General features: G+C 40.8%; 1 protein-coding gene across 2 annotated transcripts; it reads right to left on the bottom strand.

Annotated features, from left to right (window-relative positions):
* Nucleotides 1-2107: 2107 nt before the first annotated feature.
* LOC127775678 (protein RGF1 INDUCIBLE TRANSCRIPTION FACTOR 1-like) lies at nt 2108-6604 on the bottom strand. 2 transcript variants are annotated; one of them, XM_052301958.1, is made up of 5 exons: nt 6157-6604; nt 4935-5012; nt 3660-3734; nt 3424-3564; nt 2108-2895 (listed from the first exon to the last, which is right to left on the bottom strand). In XM_052301958.1, the coding sequence occupies exons 1-5, from the start codon at nt 6325-6327 to the stop codon at nt 2512-2514; spliced, it is 849 nt and encodes a 282-aa protein (XP_052157918.1). In that variant the 5' UTR covers nt 6328-6604; the 3' UTR covers nt 2108-2511. The 2 variants fall into 2 exon arrangements, with proteins under 2 accessions (XP_052157918.1, XP_052157919.1); XM_052301959.1 differs by lacking the exon at nt 4935-5012 and having other exon boundaries at nt 6157-6597.
* Between the last annotated feature and the right edge of the window lie 8099 nt (nt 6605-14703).

Below are 14703 nucleotides of genomic sequence, written 5' to 3'. Positions count from 1 at the left end.
CCGGGACCGACAGGCGACAGCTACATGCGTGCAAGTACCATGGCCATTTGCAGATTAATTCAATGCCCAAACCCTCTCTCGCTACCATCGTTTCACACTATTTCCAATGATCATTTATCCAGTTAATTGTCCTTGATGGCAACAAAATATAGTTCCTCCCTCCAGGTTGTAATACGCGTTGTTTTGGATAAAGACATGGTTTTAAAAAAAACAACTTTAATCATTATTTTTTTATTATAATATATATAAAATTGTTAATAAATATATGATTTTATTAAAGTACTTTCTAATATAATCTATGCATGTAGTCACCTGTCGATGATATGGGTCCGGGAATATGCACAGTAAAGGAAAGTATCGATCCCATCTAGTCGCATAACCACGCGGCCTCGTCTCCCCCGCCCCTCGGATAGCGCTAAGGTGGCTAAGGAGCCTCGGGGTGCCACATCACACCCCTCGGGCTTTCGGGGCGCTCTACCCCGAGGCCCTCGACCAGCCACCACGTGGCGGGGAGAGCGGGCGAGGCAGAGGGCGCCTCTCAGGGCCTTTAATGCGCGACGCTCCAACCATCCCTCACCGCATTTAGGGCTCCTTTGAATCGCAGGGTAGAAAAAACGGAGGAATAGGAAAAACACAGGATTATGACAGGAATTGATGTGTAAAACAGAGGATTGCAAAACACAGAAAAAACACAGGAATGGTCATTTGATTGGAGCGCAGGAAAAACGCAGGAATCGGATGAGAGAGATAGACTCAAAGGAAATTTTCCAAGAGGTTGGAGCTCTTGCTAAATTTCCTCCGAAATCCACATGCAATGTGCCACTCCATAGGAATTTCATAGGATTTGGAAAGCTTCAATCCTTTGAATCAAAGGGCCAAATAGGACAATTTCCTATAGGATTTGAATCCTATGAAATTCCTACATAAATCCTTTGATTCAAAGGGGCCCTTAATGCGGTGTGGGTGGACGTGCAGCGCCGCCCGATAGACCCATGTCAATCGGGCGTGACCGGTTTATGACCGGTCATGGGTGATTGGATGGGCGGTAGCGTCCCCACGTCCCGCCCTGTGTCAGGCGGAGTGGGGGCAGGTATGCCCCGTCCTATCGATGCACTGCCAGGAGCGCCCTCCACGCGTGGTGAACCACCAAAGTCTCCATGCATTTAAAGGGTATGACAGGGATGTCCCCCGTGTCAGGCGGGGGACGGCGCTGGGCCCCACCCAAGGACGCACGACCACCTTGCTTTCGGTTGAAGGCACGAATGGCGGTTTGATCCAGACAGGGTGGGTTCCCCTCCCATGGGAGGGGTAGGTATAGACGGTGCATGTGGTATCCCCTTGAATTATAAAAGGAGAACCTCGCCCACCGAGAAAAGGGACGACTCTCGATTGCTTGAGCTCTAGAGGAAGAATAGCTAGGATTCCCTAGGAGCTCAAGACCTCTTGTAAGACCTAACCATAATCCCACACACAGGAATAGGGTGTTATGCTTCCCAGCGGCCCAAACCTGTATAATCCCTTGTCTTCCACACAAACTCGTGAACGATCCAGTAGTTAGATCCCAAGCAGAAGTACGCTCTTGATCATCGCGCCATCTCCCCCGGTCGAACTCACAAAGGGGGATCTCACGACCACCCGCTAGAGAGGATCACTCCTCGACATCACAATATTTGAAAGACAAATATTTTAAAAATGATTCATAATTAAAGGTTCTAAAGTTTGACCTCACCTTTTGTTTAAAACGACAAGTATTATCAGCCCAGAAGGAGTATATAGCCTCGTAGCTTCGTTTATGTTTATAGAACTAAAATTCAAATTTATCTGTTTATAAAGCTAAATTTCAAGTTTACAAGATAAATTTTGAAGTTGATTTATGGAAAAAAGTTAATTACAGTTTAGTGTTTTATAACATGTGTTTTTCAATTGCTGATAACACGTATATAAAAGTTTTACCGAGAAACAAAACAAATTATTTTGTTTGTTAATAAATAGTATGGATAACCATGTGAATAAGCAAGGAAATGAGGCTAATAAACACATGAAGAATTCTCACTATCTTACATATATAAGAATATTTTGAATTTTAACCCCCATAGGTACACATAGGTAGCGAGCAAACCTAATTAACCCCCATTACAACAAGTACAAAATTGGTAGCCAATCTTTTGGGGTCCCTGCACAGGGGCCCCCACAAAGTCCGTGCCTACCTAGTCTTGTAACAGGGAGGAGTTTGCAAGCTTAGCTGGTTCTCTCCTCTCTCAAATCTCGTCAAAACACTGCTTGCCCTAAAGATGGTGACCCTAGCCAGCCAAAGGCCACACCATCATCCATCACCACAACCACACACACACTCTCTTTCTCTCTCTACAATGCTACTAATAATCATAAGGGGATTACAATTAAGATAGGTAATGAGAGCAACTAATTATATAATAGTAGGGGGAGGTGTTCATGATTATCTGTACTAGCGATCGAAACACGGTTTACGCGTACGTGACGATCTGATGATGATCACGCGAGAGGCGACCTGTGTGGGGCGCCCTTCCTCCTGTTGTTCAGTGACAGCACGATCTGGGGGAAGAACCCGCCGCCGCCGCCGCTCTTCTTCTTCCTCGGGACATCGGCCGTCGTCGGCGCCGGCGACGTGTTCCGGCCGTTGTTGCTGGAGCCGCCGCCGCCGTAGTACTGGTGGTGGTGGTGGAGGGGGTCTTCGAGGATGGAGTTGGGTGTGGTCACCTGGTGGTCGTCGTCGTCGTCGGGGAGGCCGCCGCCGCCGTCGACGCGGAGGTTCTCGAAGCGCGGGAAGCCGGCGGCGAGGTCGGGCTCGCCGGAGGAGCCGCCGGACATGTAGAGGATGTTGGAGAGGTCGCCGCCCTGCATCATCACGTGATCCACCTGCATGCCAATGCATGCACAAATTAATTAACGACACACAGTCGTTGTAGTTAGTAGCTCACTCTCACATCTCTCATGGCAAAATTTTTCACCCGTCACATCGAACTCAAATGTTTGATACATACACAGAGTATTAAATATAGAAAAAAAACTAATTACACAGATTACATGAAAATTACGAGACAAATCTTTTAATACTAATTGCTCCATGATCCAACAATGTTGGTACTACCATAAACATTTGCTAATGATAAATTAATTAGGCTTAATAAATTCGTCTCGCAGTTTACATACATAATCTATAATTTATTTTGTTATTAGTCTACATTTGATACTTCAAATGTATGTTCGTACATCTACGATGTGACCCGTCAAAACTAGTCCTCCTAGATCTAAACACAACCTTATTATTATTATCATTAGAGTTGTGTGTCGTTAATTAATATTTCTCAATCGATCGCCAATTCGCCATGACAGTAAAAAAATTTTCTGGAAGATGTGTACAGTGGCTATCCTACACTACTGTACCTTGCAAGAGAGGCAGCAGAAATGGAAGGGCTCCTGCAGGATCCTGTCACATGTCAAGCAGATGTTGCCAGAGCCCTTGAACGGCCTCGACTGAGGCCTTGGCTTCAGAAATATCACCTTTGCGCTGTTGATCGTGTATGGCTGAAAACAAATTAGAACCAACATTAATAATTAGCTCTACATAATAGTAAAACTGAACAGATTAGTTTCAGAGTTTTTATTGCCGTTCAATTTACCTGAACAAAGGAGCAGTCGATGAGCTTGTCGAGATCATCCAGGCGAACAACGTCGTTGTACACATACCTCCTAACCTATATACACGTATAAGCACTTCAATGCACAGTATACTTATACGTACGGTACTGTTTAATTCTAGTGCTAGTAAAAGAATCTTCGGACCCATCCGTTTGCAAACGAAAAGTAATTTGTAAATATAACTTTTATATACGTGTTTTAGACAATATAAAAGTAAAGTTTGAAAAATAAACTTCGATGAAAAAACTCTCAAAATCAGCTCTAAATTTAAGGTTAAAAATTTAAATTTTAGCTGATAAGCATAGGCCATTATTCCATTATTCCATCCAAATTCAAATTTTAGATGAGACCCTTCTAGAAGTTGTAATTGTTGATGAGGTAAAAAAAAATTCCATTATTCCATCCGGACGCTGAGCCAGGCAGGGAAAGGATAGACTCCCCCGGTAATAATTGCGAGCCTTTGACCGGCGGCTCGTCGTCATCCACATCGTGGGAGGGAGAAACAAACCCTAATTTACCATACCACCCCTACACCTTCCACTTCTCTCGGTCACACAACCCGAGGTCACAAATGTAAAAAAAAACACCTCCAAATTAACCCCATGACACTGTAAGAAAAAAGATAGAGAGTGTGTGTTACTGCCTGAACGAATGAACAGTATCGTCACGGCGACCTTGGATTATACAGAGCCGGAGCAACAGTATTGGGGCCTTGTTTGGTAGGAGGACAGGGTCTTTTACCAAGCACACGTATGGTAAAAAAAAAAACAGAGACACTGCTCACTTTTTTTTTTTACTGCATCTCGCCAATGGCTTCTCTGTGGTCTGTAGCCTGTAGTTTCTGTTACTGTGACTACTGCAGCTGCGATCTTAACAGCTCTAGCTTTGGCTGAGATGATGGATGGATCGTAGCTAGTATGGCTAGATAGACACAGGATTGCCCATCCATTTATCAACCAACCGGCGCCGTCTATCTTTGCAGGGATAGAGAGATCAAGATCGGCATGCTTTGCTATTCATGGCTAAACAATCCGGATAACCCAACCCATTTTTGTGCTAATAGATCAATCTTGCTCACTGCTGCAGTTTGGATGTATTTAAGAATTAGAGCTTTTGTAGTTGCACCAGACTCTCTCTGGAAACACAAATTTTATAAAAGTTTGACAAAAAGAAGTGGTTCATTTTATGTGGTGATCACAAGTTTTTACTGGTTAATTATAATAGAGAGCAGGACACAAGGGCTATTGTTTGTTTACCGCTGTCAAAAAGAGAGATGGCCTTTTTTCATCAGAGGTGATGACTGTGTGTGCTGGCCTTTGCTGCTGCTGCTGCTGCTGCAAAATGTAACTTTTGCAGGTGGTGAGGTGAACAGAAGAGAAGAGAGAGCAATGCATTGCATATGCTTTGCACACCGGAATGGGGAAGATGTAAGATGGGACTAGGCTTAATTATAAGACTATGGTTATTTCAGGCGTATGGGACTGAGGCTCGCAGTAACTTCTTGCCAGAGAGAGACTCATTTTTCACCCTTCTTCCCAATTTTCACCACTCCACATTTCTACTACTCATGGCCCACCAAACAGCAGCCAAGGACAGGAAGAAAAATTAAGTTTGGCAAAGAAGAACACGCAAGAAATTAAGGTGGTGATTAGCAGTGTGAAAGTACTAATGTGTGATTTAGGTGACTAATCAGGGTGATTAACCGAGGGGTCACTTTGCATGGAGCACAAAACGAAGGCCGGAAAACGACAAGGGGAAGACGAAAGATGGGCACAGGGTTCTAAAAGGGTCGAGAGCTATAGCTGCAAGTGGTTAAGTGAGACACCCCATGCGATGCAGCTTAAGCCCAAGCACCGCCGCAATTAAGCCCAACCAAATCTAACCAAATTATGCTAGTAAGTGTGATGTGAGTACTACTACGGCTACTAGTACTCCTAGTGGCACACTAGCATGGTCGCTGATGAGAGGCAATTAGCAATCTTTCCTCTGAAAATGACACAATTAGCATGTCATGGCACATGGAAGAATCAACAAGATCCTCTAGCTTCCCACATCTACTGGTACTAGTAGAAGCAAATCTTGGAATAAGCCAAGACGGAAAGGCTAGTGAATTAGGCCAAAGCTAGTGCTTTTTTGTTAAGTACAAGCTAGTAGCTGCTATACATGCAAAAGCTAAAATCCTAGCCCACACCCCCACAAATCCACTCAATTCAGCACACTGTAGCACACCCCCAACGATTTCAAAGCAGATAAATAAACTTGTAATTGAAGAATTTCAACAGACTAACACACTCACATCACATGCATAATCTGAAATTCTGAATACAGTTAAGATACTGCAATTAATTAACGAAGAAGATAGACATGCATCATATGATGCATGTAGCTAGAGATATATGCAGTGTATCGAGGACATGCATGGCATGGCAATTGGGTCGCCGGCGCCGGCGCCGGCGACGAAGACGGCGGATTGATTACCTGGAGGAGAGGGTGGTGGCGGTGGGAGGGGGCGCAGTGGGGGCAGATGCTGGCGCAGCAGCCGAGGCAGAAGATGTTCTTCTCGTTCTTCTTGCGGCTCTCGTGGGCGGGACACCCAACGAAGAAGCTCTCCTCCACGAGCCCCCCTACCCATCCAGGCCTCATCCCCATCAACCCCTTCGTCTTCCTCCAATCCTCCTCCCAATTTTCTCACTTTCTTGGCCACAGCTACCTAGCTACCAACAATCTCTCTCTGATTGAGTGTATGTACGTGCGTGCGTATGTATGTATGTACAGGTGAGAACAGAAATTAAAGATCGATGCGAGTTTGGAGAGGCGAGGAGAGGAGAATTGGGAGGGATTAGTGGTGGATAGCAATGGAGGAAGCCATGGCAGGGTATATATAGAGCGGGAGAAGGTGAAGGAGAAGGAGGAGCTTGGTGTGGTGTGGGGCAATGGCGTCAAGGGGACACCATGGGGTTCGGCGGTCAAAGGACCAATTGGGCGTCACGGTCCAAGTGTCGGGGACCTTCTCGACAATATCCAACCAACTTGAGGGGTGTTTCTGAATTATCCTTGCTCCCATGGAAAATGATCGGTCTCTGCAAATTGATTCTTTGCTAGTTTAAAAAGTACTGATAAGAAAATGGAATTTTGTAGTGCCGTTTGTACGAAACAATACTAGGTCGAGCGGAAATTTTCGTGACCGTTTTTGTCCCTCACAACTTTGTGTGCAGTCGGACAGGATTAGAATAACAGTGTTATGGGGTGCTTTCTACGAAGGGTTGTTTCGCTTTGCCAAGGGAGGAGGTTATTGCCACCTGCGATTCATGTCACGACTCGTGAGAGAATATAAATCATTTTTAAGTAAATTTCATAAAACTATAAATATTTTAATTAAATTTTAACAAAACTAGGGATATATCACAAAACTATAGATTTAACGGCAAATCTATCGTAACTTTAAGGCTAAGTATTGCAAAACTATAAATTTAATAATAAAATTATCACAAAACTACATATTTTAAGCATTAGTTCCTTACCACTAATGTTATATTTGAGTTATGAATATCCAAATTTAGTGATTAAATTGACACTAAACATGTAGTTTCGTGATAATTTTGTTACTAAATCTGTAGTTTTGGGATACTTCAACTTAAATATGTAGTTCTGGGATAAATTTAGTGTTAAATCTGTAGTTTTATGATATATCATCTTAAATCTATAGGTTTTTTAATAACTTGACAAAAATATTTATAGTTTTGTGAAATTTACTCATCATTTTGTTTTGGGTAATTTAATACTTGTTCACTTTATTATCAAAATTAACCAAATATTTGGCACTTTCAAAATTCAGTACATTTGTCGCTACTAAATTTTGGTGTATTTTGATATGTCGTTTAGTTTGAAACTTTTTAAATTTTGGTCATGTTTTTGTGAGAGATTTTCTAGAACTTCCAAATTCTAATAAGGTAGATATGGTAAGAATGTGTTTATTTTGCTATCCTACCAAAATTGGTAATATAAAAAAATAGCAGGGTTAAAAATGATAATGAAGTGAACTTAAGCTGTTGTTTGCACTGATGAAGTGATGAGCATTATACCCCTCCTTTTATTTTTTATTTTTTTGAGGACGACCCCTTTTTTTCTGTCATCATAAAATTGACGAAGATACTGATAATTTCACATATCTGCTGCTAATCTTGATGGACATCGGTGCCATAAATAACCATCTTAATTATCCAAAAACTGCCATTTGTTCTTCCACCTTTGACCACATAAAACAGGAGCAGGCATTCCCACATGCAACAGCCGCACGGCTGCCTGAAGACTGATATGATTAGTGCCTGATCGAATGCACACAAATCTTTTTCATCAGCTGCCATAGCATTAGCGTGGTCCTGATCTATGCTACTAACTTTTTAATGTGTTCTTGAACACAGTAGTACAGCACAAACAAGAAGAAAATAAACCAAGAAAATAAACCTCCTGGGTTGCTGAATTCCAGTCATCTCGAAATATAATAACTTTTAGCTATTAATTTGAAGACATAGTTGTCTGAGGGAGTAGCAAAAACTGCAATACCACTCGTTCCAATCTGAAATCCCCATTCTTGTCAAGCCTTAATTTCAATTTTTTTCCCTTCAACACATACACAGCTTCTGGCATTATTCTTCCCTGCCTCTTCACAACCTGATCGAGCACTTACTGCTGCTACCGGAGTAGTACAAGTTTGGTAACGAGAGAAGAAATTCGAGCTGTTGCTGGTGTTCGTCGCTGCTCACACAGCATCTCTGCCTTTCCGGTTAGCCCAGTACAAACAGTGGTACGTACTGCTGCCTTTTGGTTTCTTGTTTTATGTGGCCCGAATTCTTTTTTACCCTCGCAGCAATTTCAAAGCTCCTTTTTACAATTTTTTCACAGTTTCTTGGCCGGTAGTGAACGCTTCTAGCTTTTTTTTCATCTCAAGGGCGCAGTACACTCTGTACCATCTGCTATCTCCTACCCAAAAATATAAAAACCTTGAATCAGATGAAACGTTTTCTAGTGCAATATATTTGAATAAAGATACATTATACTATAAAACGTCGAGTCCATCCAAATACGTTGTACTATAGAAATGTAGCATCCGGTTTTAAGTTTTTATATTTTTGAGATGGAGAGAGTAGTACTACGGCAGTGTTTAGTTCCTCCCAAATTTCCAACTTTTCATCATATCACATCACATCAAAAACTTTCCTACACACATAAACTACCAACTTTTTCTCCAAACTACCAATTTTCTCCCACTTTTCAACTTTTACACCATCTAAACACAGCCTACATGGGAGTACGTTGTGTTGCTTCAAATTTTAGAGCTGTATCCCATTTCATATTTCTTGGCATGCTAGTGAACTTCTCTAGGGAGCATATTTGGTTCATTGGTTGTTGAGTAGTAGTACTACCACTATAATTTGGATTGCTAGCTACTCCTCCGTTTCAAAATATTTGACACCGTTGACTTTTTAGCACATGTTTGACCGTTCGTCTTATTAAAAAAATTTGTGAAATATGTAAAACTATATGTGTACATGAAAGTATATTTAACGATGAATCAAATGATATGAAAAGAATAAATAATTACTTAAATTTTTTGAATAAGACGAATGGTCAAACACGTACTAAAAAGTCAACGGTGTCAAACATTTTGAAATAGAGGGAATACATTATTTATAGAATTTTTTGCCAAGTTTTGTGGAGCTTGTAGTGGATGATTGTGTTAGCTACACTTTGGTCTAAAATGTTTTTATTTTGTTAGGTGGAGACCAATTATATCTAGCTAGTAGTTTTTCCTGGTACCATTCCTTTTGGGGCCGATCTGTGGATATAATTTTCGGACTCAGCATCATTGCATTTGATCAGTTCCTGGCCAGATCATCAGTTTAGCAGTTTCTCTAACACGTGTTTGTAGTGCACATGACATGATCAACCAAATTCGCTCATTTTTATGCCCTCTCTGGCGCATCTCCTGCGCCCATGTAGTTGCGAATCTATTCTTAACCTTAAGCAATTTTTAGCATGTCCTAGCTAATCTAGAGTGTGAGATCTATATTATATTATTCCGGTATTATTTCGCATGTGCGGCATTGTGCAATTGTGCACGCTGGTGGCGGCGTAAATCGTTTAGGGCCGTCCTAATAATTTGAAAGCCATGTGTCAAATATAAAATTAAAAGTCTTATCTTTAGTAATACTAATTACATACCCTCTCCGTCAAAAAAAAAACAATCCTGAATTTAAATCTGGATGGATATATATGTGTCCAGATTCAAATCTAGAATTAGTTTTTTTTTCAGGTTCAAATTTAGGATTGGTTTTTTTTAACGATATGTGTCAGGATTCAAACTCAATATTAGGATTTTTTTTTTTGATGAAGGGAGTAATAGAATAATAGAATAGGCTATATCTTATATTTACAATATAATTAAATTGCAGTTAGTGGCCTTCCAACCATGCCAGGAAAGCTAGTATCAATATAATGCTCCTTTATTTAATTAGCTAATTATATCCTGCTATCAAACGAACAGAAATTATTCGCAACCAATAATTACTAGCGCTATGTCAAGTAGCATAATTACCCACCTAAATATGTATGACGATCTGACCAAGTAGAAGAAGAACCGTTGAAACAATTCAGCTTTTTCTTACTAAAAGAAAAAATAAAGCTGTAGCCATGCATGGTTACTATATCGAAGCTTGTCGGAATTAAAAAAAGAGCTTGTTCTAGCCGATTGAGTGGAGAAAAACAGAGATTTGAGAAAATAGAATAAAGAGATTCTAATTATATCGGAACATATTGCCTTGAATAATAGCTAGATACATACGGAGTGAAAGCCCTATACGGTTGCACAGCTCACACGTGTCTCTAGATATGGACGGACCTGCGCTGAATATAAATTTCGGTAGACACAACACATCAACAGCCTAATCAACTTGGCATATACTACTCCCTTCGTTTCACAATATAAGTTATTCTAACATTTTTCATATTTATATTGGTGCTAATGAATCTAGACATATATATCTATTTAGATTCATTAGCATTAATATGAATGTGAGAAATACTAAAATGACTTACATTGTGAAACGGAGGGAGTAGTACGCTACTGTAAACAGCGTCGGTAAATCACCTTTCCAACCTACGCCGCCGTACGTCGGATCGACAATCTCGCCGACCCAATGATTTTGCCGGCCGTACAAGCCCTTGGACCTCACCGCCGGTGACAAAATGGTAAGTGCAATGCATGGTTAACTAGCCAGCCAGCCATGAGCTAGCAAATTCTACGCAACAAATAACCTGCTGCATATATATACACTCCAAAACCATCACCAATATACAGACGACAGGCCGGTTCAGGTTCAGGCCATATATATATGTGCTCTCTAACCTGAAACTCGATCAATGCAAGAGTAGCATTGGTAGCTAAAACAATACAACATCTCGATCAAAATGTCATTATCTGAAAATAAAACAAATTGCAAATGCAGCACATGTTGTAGTGGATAGCTACTACCACTAGTGGCACGTACTAGTGCTACCCCGGCCTGCATGTACTTGCTACATGTGATGGATGGATCAAGTGATGAAGTAGGGGCAATAAGTGCGAGAGGAGGGGTTGGCCGTCTTGACGACGGCCCTTGTCATCGAGCCCGTTTTCGGCACGCCTACACGAGCCCTAGGGGTGTCCATTTCCGGCCTCGCATGTGCCTTTTAACTCTTGCTCCAGTAACCTGATCATATTATGAATTCAGGGTGTGCAAGTCAAGAGAGGAGGAGAGAAATTCAATTCAATAGCTGATCCTGGCCCATGTACATGCATTGCATTGCATATATATGACTCTGTGCTAGCTGCTGCCATTCGATCGGTTTATCTTATCCATCAAGTGTGTGTGTGTGTGTGTGTGCAAGCAATATTATGGAAACCCTGTGCCATGTGAACGGTTTCTTTCTCTCTCACCTGAACAAAGCTAAGAGCATTCCATGATAGGATTGGTGGTTGAAGAAGGCATGGAATTTTATCCATGTGCGTGCGTTCGCGGTTGGACTATCCGCTTGGTTCAAGGTAGCTTTTAGCAGCTGCAGGGTTTATCTTTTCGTTTTTGAAATAAAAACCGCTTCGTATTGGTTTACTGAAAACATAAAACTGGTGACCTTCGGTAAGCGATGTACGAAAACCAGCTAAAACGGATCGGTTTTCACAAACAGACAATTAATGTTTTTACAGAAGATGTATGAACGGTTTTGCGAAAAAAAAGATCGGTTTTGTGAACCCTAAGCAGCTCTAACTTTATTTCTAATCTCCAACTCTCTCCAAACAATTCATATTTTTCATTCAAATTCTTAAAATCTGTAGTTATAAATCCTAAAAAAAAATAAATCAAAGTTGGTTATTACTACCTTTGAAAAAAATAAATCTGTAGTTATTGCTTTATGAATTTGATTTTTATGCTTCTTCTTCTCTCTTTCTTTTTAAATATTCAGCTTTGATGAGGTTTAGCAGGATTGCAGCTAACTGATGTCTGTGCATATGACAAGAGCAATAACTCTGTTCTTGTCAAATCAGGATATATAGTATAGGTGGGTGAAATAGCATGTGTGCATGTGTTGCATTTAGAAGAAGGAAATGCATCGAGAGAAATTAAAGAGCATGCATTGCATTGCATGCTGCCTTTGTCGTTGTCCCTAGCCAAGTTTTGATGAGGATCACAGAGGGGCCCAAAGTGCATTTAGGGGACTGTTTCCAATACACGCCTACAGGCATATATATCCACGGCTCATATATAACCAATTTTTTGTTAGTAATAGAAGATTTGACTGAAACTGTTACCCTATCATAACCCAAGATCTCTGTCCTACTACTACTACTATTTACTAAAAAAAATAGGGTGCAACAAAAAATTAATTAATTAATTTATTAACATGCATGTCACGTTTTCGCACCGCTGATGAAGCCCAAACTTAATTTGCAGCAAAGGACATGTATATATGTGTCCAGTGATGAAGCCCACAGGTAAAGGCCTTCTTAATCTTGAGATTACGCCAAGAACGGCCCATGTATCATCTCGTCGGCTGTGTTGCTAAGATGCTTGCGTGCTCACTTTCAGCTTGGAAAAACGCAATGAACAGTTGCCGGGGCCTAGGCTTCGTCCATCCACCATGGAATCACCTACGTGAGAGCAGTATTGCAGTAGGTTATACCACACAACGAATTTCTGATTAAGATAGGTTACATAATTAACATAATCGTTCAATTAAGATGTACATTCTATCTCGATTTTCATTAGCATGTTTTTCAAATCAATAAACGGCTTTCTTTAAAAAAAAACTTAGTAGCACCCTATATCACCCGTTGGTTCCCTTAGTCGACATGTATGAATCGACCTATGGTGGGCGGGACCTCATGTAAGACGCTGGGCCTCAAAGTATGGGTCAAAGCCTAAATCATAGAGAGTGATATCCCCATATATGAGGAGACTAGCTTTTGGGATCTTTCTTGGTCAGGCTCCGATTAAGCTCTTCTTAGTGAAATACCATGGGGTGGTTTTTCCCAACCAACTAGGTTTATGTGAAAACTTTATATTTGTAAGTTGCCTTAAAATTTTAAATAAATTTATTTTTAAAGTCTATAAAAATTTATACTCACTTAATTATATAATAATGGCTTAACTCGTTTTACATGGGCTGAAAAATCTTCGTGTGCTAGTGAGAATTTGGGTGAATAGCCAAAATGGTCCTTTAAGTTTCATCTGAGGCTCGGTTTTGTCCTTGATGTTTCAATCTATCCATATTAGTCCTTCAAGTTTTCATTTTAGTTCAAACTTATCCTTGAACCAACAACTCTCTTCATAAATGACATTTATACCCTCATCATTCACATATATAAGAGAAAAATTGCATGCTTCAATTTTTTATAGATAATATATAGTATATTATGTAAAACGAAAAAAAATTATGTACTAACAAGTGTATACAATAGCAATTGCTTAAGTTTTATGTGCACATGTTGAAATAATGGGAAGTATATCTATAATGTTGTTTATTCATGTTGGCTTTCTCTTTTCTAGTATATAGATGTATACAAATTAAGGGCAAAAAGGACATTTTCTAATAGAAATATTGATAGAAATAGCCATATGGCATATTAAGTGCACTCAAGGATGATTTCAAGCCAAAACAAATATTTGAAGGACCTATGTGGACAAAATGAAACGTGAAGAATCAAATTGAGCCTTAGCTGAAACTTGAGGGACTAAATTAGTTATTCACCCATAAGAATTTCAGCGTGGTTGGTGTTTTTGAAATCAATTTCATGAAACAATAGAGATGCAAGTGGGTAGTCTCACTACCTATATAAAAACTCACTTGCTAGTTTATTTCTCACACAGTAATATAAAATTTAAAAGAAAAAATAAATTAGAAATGAGATAAACGGGCTTAAAAAAAACCTACATACCCGTCCGGCTTGCATGCCTACGAAACAATCCCATGTGTGGCAGCAGTGGACACCGTGTGGCCGCCATGTGAGGCGCGGGCGCTGCACCTGTGCGACGATCCAGGATGTGACGCGTGCCCCCTTATCGTCCGTACGATGGGCCCCACCGTGGCCTGAAGTGGGGGGACACTGCCAAGTGGGGCCCGGCCCGGCCGACCTCTTTGGAGTTGTTCCTGGGCCGTCAGATGGTCTCATGGAAGACGTCGCTCCCGCATGTTAGGACAGTTTGTGGGGCCCACGGTGTCAGTGACAGGGCGTTGTACCTAGTCAAAGTTGTTGACTGGTTGTATTGCGTACGGAACCACCGACTCTTACCATCGAGATGGATTGTGACGTGCAGTGTTACAGCTTAGGGTGTGTTCGGCAGCTCAATTACTGTGGCTGTTTAGTTGGTGAAATAAAAAATTTTGGGTATCACATCAGACGTTTGATAGGATGTTGGAAGAGGTTTTCGGACACGAATGAAAAACTAATTTCATAACTCGCCTGGAAACCGCGAAACGAATTTTTTGAGC

The sequence above is a fragment of the Oryza glaberrima genome, chromosome 6 (genome assembly GCF_000147395.1).
Source record: "Oryza glaberrima chromosome 6, OglaRS2, whole genome shotgun sequence".
NCBI classification, from domain to species: Eukaryota; Viridiplantae; Streptophyta; class Magnoliopsida; order Poales; family Poaceae; genus Oryza; species Oryza glaberrima.
Note: the sequence above shows the minus strand (reverse complement) of the source record. Positions and strands in the feature narration are given on the sequence as shown.